This window comes from Pinus tabuliformis, chromosome J, assembly GCF_031772625.1.
Source record: "Pinus tabuliformis cultivar Carrire ecotype Pingquan chromosome J, CPIR1, whole genome shotgun sequence".
NCBI lineage: Eukaryota > Viridiplantae > Streptophyta > Pinopsida > Pinales > Pinaceae > Pinus > Pinus tabuliformis.
Window position 1 is genome coordinate 182,239,824 of NC_142295.1, and position 15,089 is coordinate 182,254,912.

Below are 15,089 nucleotides of genomic sequence, written 5' to 3' on the forward strand. Positions count from 1 at the left end.
GGTTTAAGTTTGGATTTCTCATTGTCATGTTTTGTTTGAAAAAATTTCAGCCCTTTGTGCCTCAGAATTAATGGTCATTATGAGTATAATGGGAATTATAAACTGAATTCAAGAATCATGAATCAGCAGACAGTTTCTTCAAACCAACGAGAGTTTCTTCAACATAACCACATGACATCAATGGAATAGGCCTAGGTGTTTCACCAGTCATTTCCAAAGTGGCCTTTAATCAAACCCTTGAGACCTACATGGAACATTTAGATATTTACCACTACCTTCAAACCCCCTTGTGCTCGGAAAATAAATAAAAATTATAGCTAGTAAAAAATATGGATGGCTTTAGCCACTCCACGAGACAACTTATACAGCTTGGGCCATTAGCTAGCAATGCTTCTAGTATTTTTTGTAGGGCATATATCACTAGCTTTGACACCATGTTAGGGATAAATAAGGAAATACGACTTTAGAGTAGCTAAACTCACAAATAATTTACAATGGCATAGAGTAATGCACACAATAGAGTAGTTGAACCCACAAATAATTCACAATGGTACACAGAAATGCACACAATAACATATAATAGAGAAACAATAATAGATAATAGAGGTGAGGCTCTCCAACCTGAACTCCTCTTGCCTGAATTCCTGAGAATAGAAAATTACATAGATCAAAGGACCCATAGAAAATCATAAAAAAAATCATGGAGAATCATCTAGAAAGTATTACAGAATTTATAGAGACATCTTTATAACACTAACACTATTTCTATATAATTAACACACTGGCAATAAAAACTTTGAATCAACAGGTAGCTTCTTCAAACCAATGACAGTTTCTTAAACATAACCACATGAAATCAACGGAATAGGCCTAGGTGTTTCACTAGTCATCTCCAAAAAGTAAGAGTTTCTATTTGTTGAATGCTTGAAATATGCGGAGGTCAAAGATGAAGCCATTGTTATAAATAGAGAGGAAATAATGAATGAGCTGTGATATGTATAATTAACTGGGGAATTTAATATGGTGAAAACCTCAGATGCTCAGAGCAATTCAAATAAAACTCAAAACAAAATGTAAACAAACAATTGATAAATTAGAGTTGAATGAAATAATATGATAAATTAGATGGTGGCATCTCTAATTGTGAGATGGTTTCTTCAACTTGATCCCAAACATATGATGTAGGTATCTCTACTTTCAAAATGTCTACTACCTCTAGTTCAAGAAATCAAGTGTAAAACAAGGGTAAAACTGAGTGATGACTTCAAATTTAGGGAACAGGACAGAGTCTTCGTTCTTCAACCCGGGACAGTAGCGAGATGGCATGAACAAATTCTCATTACAACATATAGAGCCACACATTAGAAAAAAATGGCATGAGCAAATTGTCGAGCCACACGGCAATGCATTCTTTTGAATGTAGAACTTGAAGATCTAGATGTGCAAATCTTCTTCTAAAATGTAGTGATAATTGAGGTAGAGGACCCAACTAATATCTCCACTGGGCAGGAAAAATAAAACAATTCACTTGATGATAAAACCAAAGTATAAAATCCAAAAATTATGCGTAGTAAGAAAAAAAACAGAGCAAAAGGATTTCATGTGATAGTAAAGTCACAAAATAAAAACTCAGAAATAATGCACAGTAATAGATAGGGTGAAACAAACTAATGCATGGTAAACGTAAAACCTGAATTTCCAGAACAAAAATATTTCTTTACATTACATTTTCAAATATGAGAAATATATTCATGTGAGATGGATATTGTTTCTCCAGTTAAACACTATATGTAAAAATACCAGATTTACAAAGATATTTTTAGATTTACAGAGTGTGAAAATATCTTGTAAAATAAGGGCAAAACGTAGTGATGGCTTAAAATTTAGGGAACGTGACAGAGTCTTCATGCTTCAAACCAGGAAAACAACCACATGACACAGCCATATGGCATGAACAAATTATCATTACAACATATAGAGCCACACAACAGAACAAAATGGCATGAAGAAATTGTCGAGCCACAAGACAGTGCATTCTTCATGCTTCAAACCCCCAAAACCCACAATTTACAGTTTCTTCACGCATCAAACCCCTCTATTTACAAAACCCACTAAAAACCCACAATTTACCTAGAAGCCACCAAATACCCACAATTTAGACAAAACACACAATTTAGACAAAACCCACAATTTAGACAAGCTAAAAGTGTTTAAAAACACAGGCATATAAGCACAAAGGCACAATAATTCAACAATTTTAAGTGTTAAAAGACAACGGTACTCATAGGATTGTAGGACAGTGTCATGCCTTCTTTAATGACTTCATCCATGTTAGCGCACCATAGGAACCCCAACTCCAACTGCAAACTCCATAGTGACCTACAAGATAGGCCTACCATGGGGTTAGACAACGAAAAACCTCCAAAAGCCTACATAAAATGAGAAACAATTGCCAGTGTAGCTTCGAAAATTACCAGTTTACCTGATAAAACCCTTCAGAAAATGAAAATGCCATAACCAACACTGAGCTGAGCTAAATCCACCATAGGGACCTCTGCAGATCAATAACCAGGTGAATATACCATACGAGGAAGAGAAATGGGCCCAATATTGCAAACTAAACTTGAGACAACAACCTCACAACCTCTTGAAGCAACAACAAAAATACACCATAACCTATTGTTTACAAGACCAAGGATAGGCATGGCTACAAGCGAAACACCAACATCATCGTGCAAGTACCTGGGAGCAGAAACGAGAAAGTAGCAGGATTGAATAGAATAAGGTAGTTGAAAAAACAATGGTCATTCAATGTGTTGAGGAAGGACTTAACTTGACCTAAATCGGTTGAACCAGTCACACACATGGAGGACATGTGTGAGTTGCTGGAGGACAGGTGACGTATGACACCTCACCTAGTTTACATGGCATCAGGCCTAGTTTACGTGGACCCATTCTCCTAATGACTTCCCTACCCTAGAAATTGAAATGTTGCTTAAATCATTCCTCCTAAACTTGTCAAATTGAACTACACATAGAAAGAAAAAGACATACATTCGCAAGTTTCTTTGTCTGCAGCCTGGTCTGTGTGAGTTTTCTTCTCCCCAAATTTCAAAATGGGTATCGATAACTTGTAAGGTAGAGTTTTGTTACTTTGAAACTATTTTCTTACGGGATTTTAGTTTTAGATTATGGGAATTAGCTTATAAATATATAAATATATGTGTGTGTGTGTGTGTGTGTGTGTGTGTGTGTGTGTGTGTGTGTGTGTGTGTGTGTGTATGTATGTATGTATGTATCCATCTATATATATATATATATATCTATATCTATATATATATTGACCAACCTAATATGGATAACCTCAATCATTTCCAAAAATATTGTGCACTTTGGCCATTTAAAAATGCTTGCAGCATCTCAAATTGAAATTTTACCTTGAAAAAATATATTTGTCAATTAATTAAAGATCTCAAATTCAATGAAGTATCAGATTGAGCATTCATTGGGATCATCCTACTTTGAAATATTTAGAGAAATCAATACTCTGGAGCAGTACACTCCAGCAATCATTTTATATTTGGCCAGTTCTGATACATTTTGGTTAATTGTGATGTATAAACATTTTATGTATCAGTATGTTTAACATCGAATCCATGCTTAGCTAATTTCACATTAAAGAGGAAAAAATTAAATAGATTGCTATTTTTCTTAGTACATTGAGATTTTCAAACCCACAAAATTGAAATCTTACAAAATAATTAGGAAAAATGAAATTTTTACTGATGTCAATTTCACAATGATGTGCAATTGTGACACCCAAGAAATTTGAATTTCAATCCAAGTTTCAGAATTTTTTTGTCACCATACATCATATATAAAAACCCTCTTTAATGAGATTGATTGTAGATTTTTTAGTCAATAAAATTAGTAATCATCCAGACCGAATTTCTACCTTTGAGAGTCCTACCAATGGCTTCATTTACAGTGAACAAAGTTATTTCAGTCCAAGCAAGTTTCCTGGCAACAAACTCATGAGGTGGGATCATATTCCTCTCACAATCCCGCCCTTCATCATCATCACTGCTATCATCATCAACTAACCCATGACTTCTACTACAGTAATTCTCATTTTTCTTCTCCTCCCATGACATCTGAGACCAGTCCAGGATTTTAACAGGTGCATAGGATTGGTACCTCATTCTCCTCTTCTCATTCTCTTCATGGTATGATTCCTTCATATGAATCTTCACGAATCTTGTGCTATTGTTAGTATTATCCTCCTTTCCCATGGATCTGCACACTGCAACCCCATTACAAACATTTTCCTTAAAATCAACCTGCTCTGAGGTCCCTACATCATTACTACCCCATATATCCTCCTCATTAAACTCTTCCATCCTCTTAGATTTCTCAACACTTCCAGATTGCTGGACCCCAAATAGTTGGTACATATGATGATTCTCATATTTAGACCTCCCCAACATCGATTTTCACCCCTTGAAAACCACGCAAGAGCTTTCTTCAATGCTTTTATTCAATTCCCAATAATCCCACTCCTTAGATCATATATGAAGCTTATTAGCTTGAACCAATTCAAATTATTTTTTGGCCTCCACATAAAAATTTCTGAAGAATACAAGAACCCATGTCCTAATCCCTAGATATGATCCAACCCAGCTCCTCAAATTCATGTAATTTCAATATTTCCTTATCCAATACTCCCTGTCCAACACCAAGAACCCCTCCCCATTTATAGGTATAAGGATCATACTCACAATTGTTTGCCAATAAAATGAAGCTAAATTCAAAACTACAAGATAAACTATTTGTCAATATTGGTTTCTTTTTTCCACTTTTAATGGTAATCCTAAATCCATTTCAATGGTTAAAATTCAAACCCCACTCGTGGAAGTTGTCATATCAAAGGAAAATGCCATATAGAGGCATGAACATAGCATATTATTGCATAAATTTATCTTTGGGCGGCTTAATTATGAGAGGTTTTTATCTTTTTTATTAGAATTGGGTGATAAAGAACTTTATGAGAGTGTGAAGTTTTCTATTAAAATTGTAAAAATGTGTTTTAGAATACATAAATGGATTTAGCACTCTACAAATTTTCAAAGTGTTTTAGAATATATAAATAAATTTAGCACCCTACAAACTTGTAATGTGCTAGAGTTGTGTGAATTACAGAACGCAAGCTTACAATCACAACAAACATCTAAAAATCTCAAACTCTAGAATTATGTAAATTACGTAACTAAAACTTACCATTTACAGAAATAAAAAAGAATCACGTATTGCGCTTAATCTTCTAATTTTTACCATCTTTCATTATCATTATGATTTCATTCGATTATCTCTAAGACTATTTTTGTATATGTCATGTTATCCACCATGTTTTTTTAATTTCTAGATATAATGATGTGGATTAAATTCACCCTGATCCATGCTATTGTAACCTATGTCTAAGCTCTCTATACGTGTCATCCTGTTATTATGTCTGTAAGATTTGATCCTATAAATATGTCCCATAAGAACTCATAGTTTCTATATGATTAACCTTCACTTTTCTGCTAAGTGCATTTACAACCATGTTTTCCTTCACATTAATGTACTTGATCTCAAAGCCAAACTCATTGATCATGGCCAACCATCTAGCTTGCTTGGAATTTAGATTTGGTTGGTCAAACAAGTATCTGAATTCACTGTGATCACTCATGAAGATGAATTCCCTACCAAGAAGATAGTGTCTGCATATCTTGAAAGCATGGATAATCACTGTCAACTCAAGATCATGTGTCACATTGTTATGCTCGCGCTCATTCAGTTTCCTTGATGTAACAACACTATTGAAAATTTCGTGTAATAAAAGTTAATAAAGGAAAAATAATAACCACGGTCGATGGGACACTTATTCGAAGCTAAATCTTGGGCAAGACATCCTAGTGTGGGTGTTCATTTGGTTATTAATGGCTAAGGAAATTGGTAAAGGCAATGGATAAGGCTTTGGAAAGGTAGAATGGAATTTATGGCACATTTATTTATGAAAATAATAGAAATTAGGAGAAAAGGGAGGTGAAAGGTCACATGTTGCATGTGAGGAGGAAAATAAAGGAAAATAGAGGCCTCATTCATAAAAAGGCTTCTACGGATCATTTGGTAACCCTTTCTCAGCTCAATTTCGAAGCTCTCTCATTATTCTCTCCCTCATTCTCTTGGATACTTAGAGTTTTCTTGGAGCACTATTGGAGGGTGTGGCATACTTGAATTTTTTGGAGAAAGAAGGAAAAGGAAGATTATGAAAGCACAAGAGGACATTGGGATCAACAACTACAATGGATTTTTCTTGTAGGTACCGAGTGTCATGTACATTTTCCTCTCTAGTTTTGGAATGCATGGCATATACATGTGGTTTGTTGATTGTGATATGTCATTGGCATGGAGGATGGTCGGGATTGACATTGGATTGCCTAGCCTTTCCATTTCATAGATAGCCATGGTGATTGTAGATTTGTTTTCCTTGTTTTCTTTTGATTGGTTCTCATGTTTCCTTAGCTTGGGTTGAGTTATTAGTCCTGGAACCTCTGGTTGGAAAAATGCTCTAGAAGCACTGTAACATCTTGGGTTGGGTTACCAGTCCTGGAAGCTTTGGTTGGAAAAAATCTTTGGAAGCCCTTGGTGGGTTGAGTTACTGGTCATGGAAGCCCTGGTTGGAAAAATACTCTAGAAGCCTAGTAAAAGTTGTGGGTTGAATTACTAGTCCTAGAACCCTTGGTTGGACAAATGCTCTGGAAGCCTTAGAAGGCTTGGACAAAGACCAATCGGATCATGGTTTTGTGATGTATGACCATAAGGTGGAATGAATATTTGATGGGTTGAGGTGCATGGCCTCTGGAAGCCCTGAATGTTTTTGGTTGATGTGTTCTATGATATCCCACATTCATGCTTGGAATATGGCACAAGAGTGAATGGATGAAGAGAGATTTAGCTCAACCATTCTACATTAGAGTGGAACGTGGAAGTACCATCCCAGGTTTGGATTTTACATCATCAATATGAGGCTATTTCTCCTTATAATTCTATGAGTATTATATTGGTTTATGTAGTTTATATGGCTATGATTTCATTGGTATTTCTTCTGCTATTATGTTGGTTATATATATTTTTATGACAATATCTATGTATGGATCTGATCATGTTTTTACTGGTAAATGAATGAACAATGTATCTATGACCTAATGGATGAAATGGCAGTTGATGCATTGAGGCATCAATGTTTTTTAGTGATTGTTAGCTCAGTATGAGACCCATATGCTCATATCTGTTATTTACACCTGTAGATTACATATTTGTGATATGTTTAACAAAATGCATGGCATGGCTAATAGGGGTCCCGTCAAGGTCTTATTCAAGTAATTTCATTTGTATTATTATTTCTTTGTTAGTTTACTATTCTGAAAATGTCATTCAATTTTTGATAGTGACCTGGCATCTAAGCTTGAAAAGGTGGCTCAATTCCTAGGGACGTTGGCACAACTCTCTGAAAAATAGTCCCTGGATGCTAGCTTGCATGCCTATGAGAGTGTCTAGATGTCCCTAGATGCTAGCATGCCCATAGCATGAGAGCATCCATAGGTCAAGTGGTCCAAACTCTCAATGGGACCCAGGGGATGGTTGGCAGAAAGGTTGGATTGATCCCTGAGGATCCTAGTACTGAAGCTGAATGTATGTATCGTGTGTTCTCGTTGGTTCCACTTCCTTAATGTGACTTAGGAGGTCAAATCATATCATAGTGGCCTCTCGTCGCATGTTTACCTCGGTTGATCAGTTGCTTGGGTAGATGTGGGAGGAGGGAATTACATAGTCGTATCAGAGCATGGTTCACCCATCGGACTGGATGGGTTATGTGTTAGTCATGCATGCATTCCATTTGCATGTGTATCTCTTACGCTTGTATTTCATGTGCTTTCTACAATTGCATGATCTTGATCATGGTTGTAGTGATTTCATCATGTGGAAGTTGATGTTGTTATTGTGCAGTGCATCATAATGAGTGTATGACTGATTACATGTCATTATATGTCACTTATATGTATCATTTTTGTATGCTTGGTTACATTCCTGTATGTTTGATTACATTCTTGTATGCATGGTTGCATGTGTCCATCTTGTAGGCTTGGTTACAAGTGTTGTTAATTTATCCTTGATTATATGTGGTTATTCGTGTGTGTGGATGACTTCACATTGCTTATGTATATTAATGTCTGCATGTGGTAAAGTGTATAGTGATGTAATGGTTGTTGTCATGCATGAGTTCATTGTATGCATTGTTAATAAGGTCATGCATTGATGACTGGACCTTAGCTACAATGATGGTTGCATGATTATATACTTATGTGTTATATTTTTATATGTTGTCATGATTATTTTATACATGTGTCACATTGATTTGTTGATATTGCAGACCAGGTATCCTCCCCAAGCTATACTAAGGTACATTGATTTATTGTGATTTTGTTTTGCTGGCATGATATACCTTGATGGAAGAAATATCAAATGGCTAGCAAGATGGTAGACTACAGAGAATCTCCCTATGAATTAGATGAACAATATGGTGTTCGGAACTCTTCTAATTTGGAAGATATGCTGAGAAGCTTAAAGTAAAAAATAAGGAGTTGTAAGGTAGCTAATGATAAAATCATACAAGAATAGGAGAAGATAGCAGAGGTAAATGCATTGGAACTTTAGAGCTTGTCCGATTTCCAGTGACAAGGACCACTTCGGATCAGCCATGAGTAGGATGAAAAAAGTAATGGGGCATATGGTAGTAGGTTACATGGTGGTCACAGGTCAGATAGAGATGACATAGTTAGATATGGGAGATTGTTGGAAATTATAGATAGGAGAGGGGATAGACACAGGTACCATTCTATTTCTGCTTCTCACAAGCATGGTGATCGATATCGTTATCATCTGTATAGGAGGAGTCATAGGGGATACTTTCCATATGAGTTTAAGAAAGAAAAGACAGCAACATTTGATGGAGAGATGAAAAAATCACATAATTTAGAGGCATGGTTGTTTGGTATGAAGAACATCTTCAGGTTGCATGACTATCTAGAGAACACGAAATCTCAAGTAGCTACACTCAGTCTCAAAGGTAAATCAAACATTTGATGGAAAGATGTGAAGAATATCATAGGCATACATGAGGAGGACTTGACTTGGAATGTGTTTGAGAGGCTATTCAAAAGGAAGTACCTATTAGAGAGATATTTTGATGATAGAGAAAAGGAATTCTGTGAACTAAAGATGGGATCTATGACAGATGATGAGTACACTACCAAGTTCTTGTAGCTACTAAGGTATGTGCATTACCTCAAGGAGGAGAACGCTAGGATTCAGAGATTCACTAGTGGGTTACCAATGGAATTAATATATAGGATTGAGTTCAATGAGCCTAGAGCATTGTAGGAGGCCATCCAAAAGCTAAAGCATTGCTATAAACAATCGAAGCACAAATCTGAGACTAAGTCACACTGGAAAGGAAATGCAAAGTACAAAGGAAAATGGGACAAGAAGTGAGTAATACCATAGGATTCAGGTAATAAGGAGAATGTTGTAGCACCTAAGAGGTTCAATGCATCTGAGAGAGGATAGGGACATAGATCTGAGGAGTGGAACAAGGTTGCAGGTTGGAAGCCTATAGAGTGTTGGACTTGTGGCAAGGATCATCGCAGGAGAGATTATCCATAAAATCAGGGTGGTAGGCCTCAGATATATAGTGCACAAGATGAAAAAACTATTGGGGATGCTGGTTAGAGTGTTCCACATATTTATGTATCATTGGATAAAAAACATGCAGACAATCAGGCATCTATCATTAACATGGAGGGTAACCTTTGGGATCAACATATTTCTATTTTGATTGATCTACATCTAATTATAGTTATGTTAGTCCTGAATTGGTGGATAAGTGTGGTTTGAGTAAGGAATATCATGTACAATATTCATTAGTGCAGTTGGATATAGGTAAAAAGAAGTGACTTCGTCATTGGGTAAGAGCTTGTGCATTTGATTTGAATGGTATGCCTATCGCATAACATTTGAATGTATTACCATTGGGATCATACAATATGTTTTTGGGCATGGATTGGTTGTACCTTCATAAAACCAAGGTCGATTGTTGTGACAAGGCCATTGAATGCTTGGATGACCATGGGGAAATAATAATTTTATAGGGAAATAAGAAATCCACATCAGTTAGGATGGTGACAACTATGCTGGAAAATGCAGTTGAAGAAAAGGGTGTTTGTTATTTGTAGTAGACATTTCTAGTGACAAGGGTAATGAAGTTGAGGATGCATATGTTTTAAGTAGGTACCTAATTCTACATAAATTCAAGGATGTATTTCCCAAGGATTTTTCAAAGTTTCCACATCACGGGGAGGTAGATGTTTCTATTGAGTTGGTGCCAAAGGTAGTTTCGACATCAAAATCACCTTACAGGATAAGCACACCTGATTTGGTAGAGTTGAGACTACAATTGAAGGAAATTTTGGACAACGGATACATTAATATAAGTGTATCACCATGGGGCGCACCAATATTCTTTGTGAAGAAGAAGGATGGTACTATCAGATTGTGCATTTACTATAGGTAGTTGAACACATTGACCATCAAGATCAAGTATTCGTTACCGATAATTGATGACTTATTCAATCAGTTGAAGGGAGCAATAGTGTTCTCAAAGATTGATCTAAGATCTAGATATCATCAGGTACGCATCAAAGACGAGAAAATTTACAAGAGAGCCTTGTAGACTAGGTATGGGCATTATGAGTTTGTTGTAGTTCCATTTCACTTAACTAATGCTCCAGCTACATTTATGTGCTTGATGAATAGTGTTTTGTGTCCATCTTTGGATAAATTTGTTCTTGTGTTCATTGATGACATATTGGTATATTCTAAAAATGAGGAAGAGCATGTTGAGCATTTAGCAGCAGTGTTGAGGTTGTTGAGAGAGCATCAGTTGTATACTAAGCTCAACAAGTGTAGTTTTCTTCAGACTGAGGTACACTACTTGGGCCATATTGTTGTCTCCAAGGAGGGCATTGCAGTAGATCTAGAAAAGATAAGGTTCATCATGGAGTGGGTAGTTTCTAGGAATGTAGATGATGTGAGATCATTCATGGGGTTGGTAGGCTATTATAGGAGGTTCATCAGGAACTTCTCATAGATTTCTTATCCTATCAAATCGTTGCAAAGGAAATGTAATAAGTTTGAATGGAAAGAGGAGTCTGAGGCTAGTTTTGAGCATCTTAAGCAGTTGTTGACACATGCACTAGTGTTAAAGATTGCAGATCCAGACAAAGAGTTTGTAGTATGCACAAATGATTGCAAGAAACGACTTGGTGGAGTCCTTATCCAAGATGGACTGGTGGTATGCTATGAGTCGTGAAAACTAAATGAGAATGAGCATAAATACCCCACACATGATATTAAGTTGGCATTGATTATACATGTGTTGAAGATGTGGAGACACTATCTTCTGGGCAGGAGCTTTACATTGATGAGTGATTACAGTGGTTTGTGATATCTATTTGAACAAGTGAATCACAATGGTAGGTAGGCTCAATGGTTGACTACGATTAGTGAGTTCTATTTTGAGATCATGTACATCAAAGGAAAAGAGAACAGAGTGGCATATGCTCTTAGCAGGGAGATACAGGTAAATCACTTAGCAGTTATGAGCTCCTATGGGACAAACCTACAGGATAGGATCTTGCAGGTAGGTCAATGTGATTTCATATATAGGGAGATTATGCACAAGTTGTAGTACAGTACTAGTATAAGTACATGTGGCAGTATAGGTACATGTAAAGGTACATGTGATAGTATAGGTATAGGTACATGTACAGGTAATGGTACCGGTATAGGTACCAGTGTAGGTCCATAGGATGTGGACTATTGCCTTACAACAGATGGATTGGTTAGGTTTGGAGATAGGATATATGTGCTAGATAATAGTGTGCTCAAGAAGGTGACCTTGAGGGAGTTTCATGTGAAACATATTCGGGTCAGCCGAGTTATCAGATGACACTAAAAAGAGTAAATAAATTTTATTATTGATCGAACCTGAAGAGGGATGTAGAAGATTTTGTGGCTAGGTGTTTTTATTGTCAGTGTGTGAAGAAAGACTGTAAACATCTAGGTGGACTGCTACATGCAATTGTTATTCCAGACTGGAAATGGTAAGTCATTTCCATGGACTTCATCATAGGTTTTCCGAGGACAGTGAGACAACATGATTCCATCATGGTTATTGTGGACATGTTGACAAAGGTTGCACATTTCATTCTAGTGAAGTCTACATTCTCAAATAGTGATGTAGCACATGTATTCATCATAGATGCGGTTAGACTGCATGGTTTTTTGAAGAATATCATGTTAGACGGGGATGAAAAGTTCACTTCCAAGTTTTGGAAGGAGTTGTTTGCAGGTTTGGGCACACATTTGGCCTTAAGTACAACTTATCATTTGCAAATTGATGGACAGACAGAGAAGGTCAACAAGATATTGGAGGACATGTTGAGGATGTATGTGATGCATCAGTAAATAAAGTGGGAAGCGTATCTTCCACTGGTAGAGTTTCCTTACAACAATGGGTATCAAGAATATTTGAGGATGAATCCATTTGAGGCATTGTATTGAGTGGATTTCCAATACTCCTGTGAGTTGGAGTGATCTAGCTAATAGGGTGTTGATTGGACTAGACATGTTGGTAGACATAGAACAAGAAATGTAGGTGATCAAGAAGAATCTATGCGCACCACAGGATAGCAAAAAGAGTTATGTAGGTTAGAACAGGTTGTTCAAGGAGTTCCATGTCGGGGAATGTGTGTACTTGTGCATATGGATTGGATCATGTGCCAAGCTTGCACCATAGTTTTGTGGACCCTTCAGTATGATTGAGAGGATTGGTCTAGTATCCTATTGACTTGCACTGCCTCTGATAGTGAAATTCCATGATGTTTTCCATGTGTCATTTATTAAGAGGTATGTTAGAGATGTTGATCATGTGATTGACTGGTCTATATTGCAGGTGGAACCAGATGGATAATTCCAGTCGGAGCCTAAGTGTATATTGCAGAGAAAGGTGCTCATGCTCCAGAACCGAGAAATTGAAGAGGCTAAGGTGCAGTGGAATCACTTTGGACCCAATGAAGCTACATGGGAGATGGCGGATCATATGTGGGCTATGTAACCTTCCTTGTTTTCCAGTTGAGGTAAAGCAGTTTTGGTATGGCGTTTCTTTATATGTCTTGGTATATGTTTTAGTATATGTTTTGGTGATGTTTCTATATGTACATATGTATATGGATGTAAATACTACCATGAGCTATGTTATAAAGCTCCAATAAGTGGTATGGGTCTCATGTCATTATGATTTTATGTTTGTTATGTTCTCATGTTGGTTTGATTCTCATCAAGTTGATCATTATAAATACTGCATCAAGCTAACTTATAAAGCTCCATCAGCAATATGTTTTTCTTACAAAATTTTTGTGGTTATAGGTGTTGTTGAACACTGAGGATGGTGTTCCCTCAAGGGGGGTGGTTCTGTAATAGCCCTAGTGAAAATTCCATGTAATAAAAGTTAATCAAGGAAAAATTAATAACCATGGTTGATGGTACACTTATTCCAAGCTGAATGTTGGGAAAGACATCCTACTGTGGGTGTTAATTTTGTTATTAATGGCTGAGGAGATTGGCAAAGGCAGTGGATAAGTCTTTGGAAAGGAAAAATGGAAATTTTGGCATGTTTATTTATGAAAATTATGGAAACTAGGAGAAAAGGGAGGTGAAAGGTCATAGGTTTCATGTGAGGAGGAAAATGAAGGAAAATAGAGGAAAATGAAGAAAATAGAGGCCTCATTCATAAAAAGGATTCTAAGGATCAGTTGGTAACCTTTTGCCAATTTAGATTTGGAGCTCTCTCTTTATTCTTTCACTCATACTCTTGGATACTTAGATTTTTCTTGGAGCACTCTTGGAGGGTATGACATACTTGAATTTTTTGGAGCAAGAACGAAAAGGAAGAGCAAGAAAATGCAAGAGGAAATTGGAATTGGCAACTGAAAGGGATTTTTCTTGCAGGTACCAAGTGGCATGTACATTTTGGTCACTAGTTTTGGTATGCATGCAATATGCATGTGGTTTGTTGGTTGTGATCTCTCTTATTGGCATGGAGGATGGCCGAGATTGATAGTGGATTTCCTAGACTTTCCATTTCCTAGATATACATGGTGATTATGGATTGTTTTCCTTGTTTTTTTTTGGTTGGTTCTCATGTTTCTTTAGCTTGGTTTGAGTAATTAGTCCTAAAAGCCCTCGATGGACAAACGATTTGGAAGCCCTATAACATCTTGGGTTGCATTACTAGTCCTGGAAGCCTTGGTTGGAAAAACAGTCTGGAATCCCATGGTGGCTTGAGTTACTAGTCCCGAAAACCCTGGTGGGAAAAATGCTCTAGAAGCCCTATAAAATTTGTGGGTTGAGTTACTAGTCTGGGAAGCCTTGGTTGGAAAAACACTTTAGAAGCCCGTGAAGGCTTGGATAGGGACCCATATGATGATGGTTTTCTGATGTCTGACCGTGAGGTGGAATCATTATCTGATGGCTTGAGGTGGATGGCCTCTAGAATCCCTAGCTGGCTTTAGATTGATGTATTCTATGAGATCCCACATTCATGTTTAGCATATGGCATGGGGGTGAACGACTGAAGAGATATTTCACTCAACCATTCTACAGTCAAGTGGAACATGGAAGTCCAATCACGGGTTTGGATTTTCCGTCATCAATATGAGGTTATTTATCCTTGTAATTCTATGAGTATTATACTATCTATATGTGGTTTATATGGTGGTGATTTCATTAGTAGTTCTAGTGCTATTATGCTGGCTATATATATGTTTCATGATAGTAGAAATGTATGGATCTCATCGTGCTTTTATTGGTAAATGAATGAAAAACGTATCTATGACCTAATGGATGAAATGATAGCCTATGTGTTGAGG

The 15,089-nt window shown here is 36.8% G+C and overlaps 1 protein-coding gene across 1 annotated transcript; it reads right to left on the reverse strand.

Annotated features, from left to right (window-relative positions):
* Window positions 1–3,914: 3,914 nt before the first annotated feature.
* Window positions 3,915–4,457, reverse strand: LOC149226278 (uncharacterized). Its single transcript, XM_089375257.1, has one exon. It carries the CDS (start codon window positions 4,452–4,454, stop codon window positions 3,915–3,917), a length of 540 nt encoding a protein of 179 aa, XP_089231383.1. The 5' UTR covers window positions 4,455–4,457.
* Window positions 4,458–15,089: the final 10,632 nt, after the last annotated feature.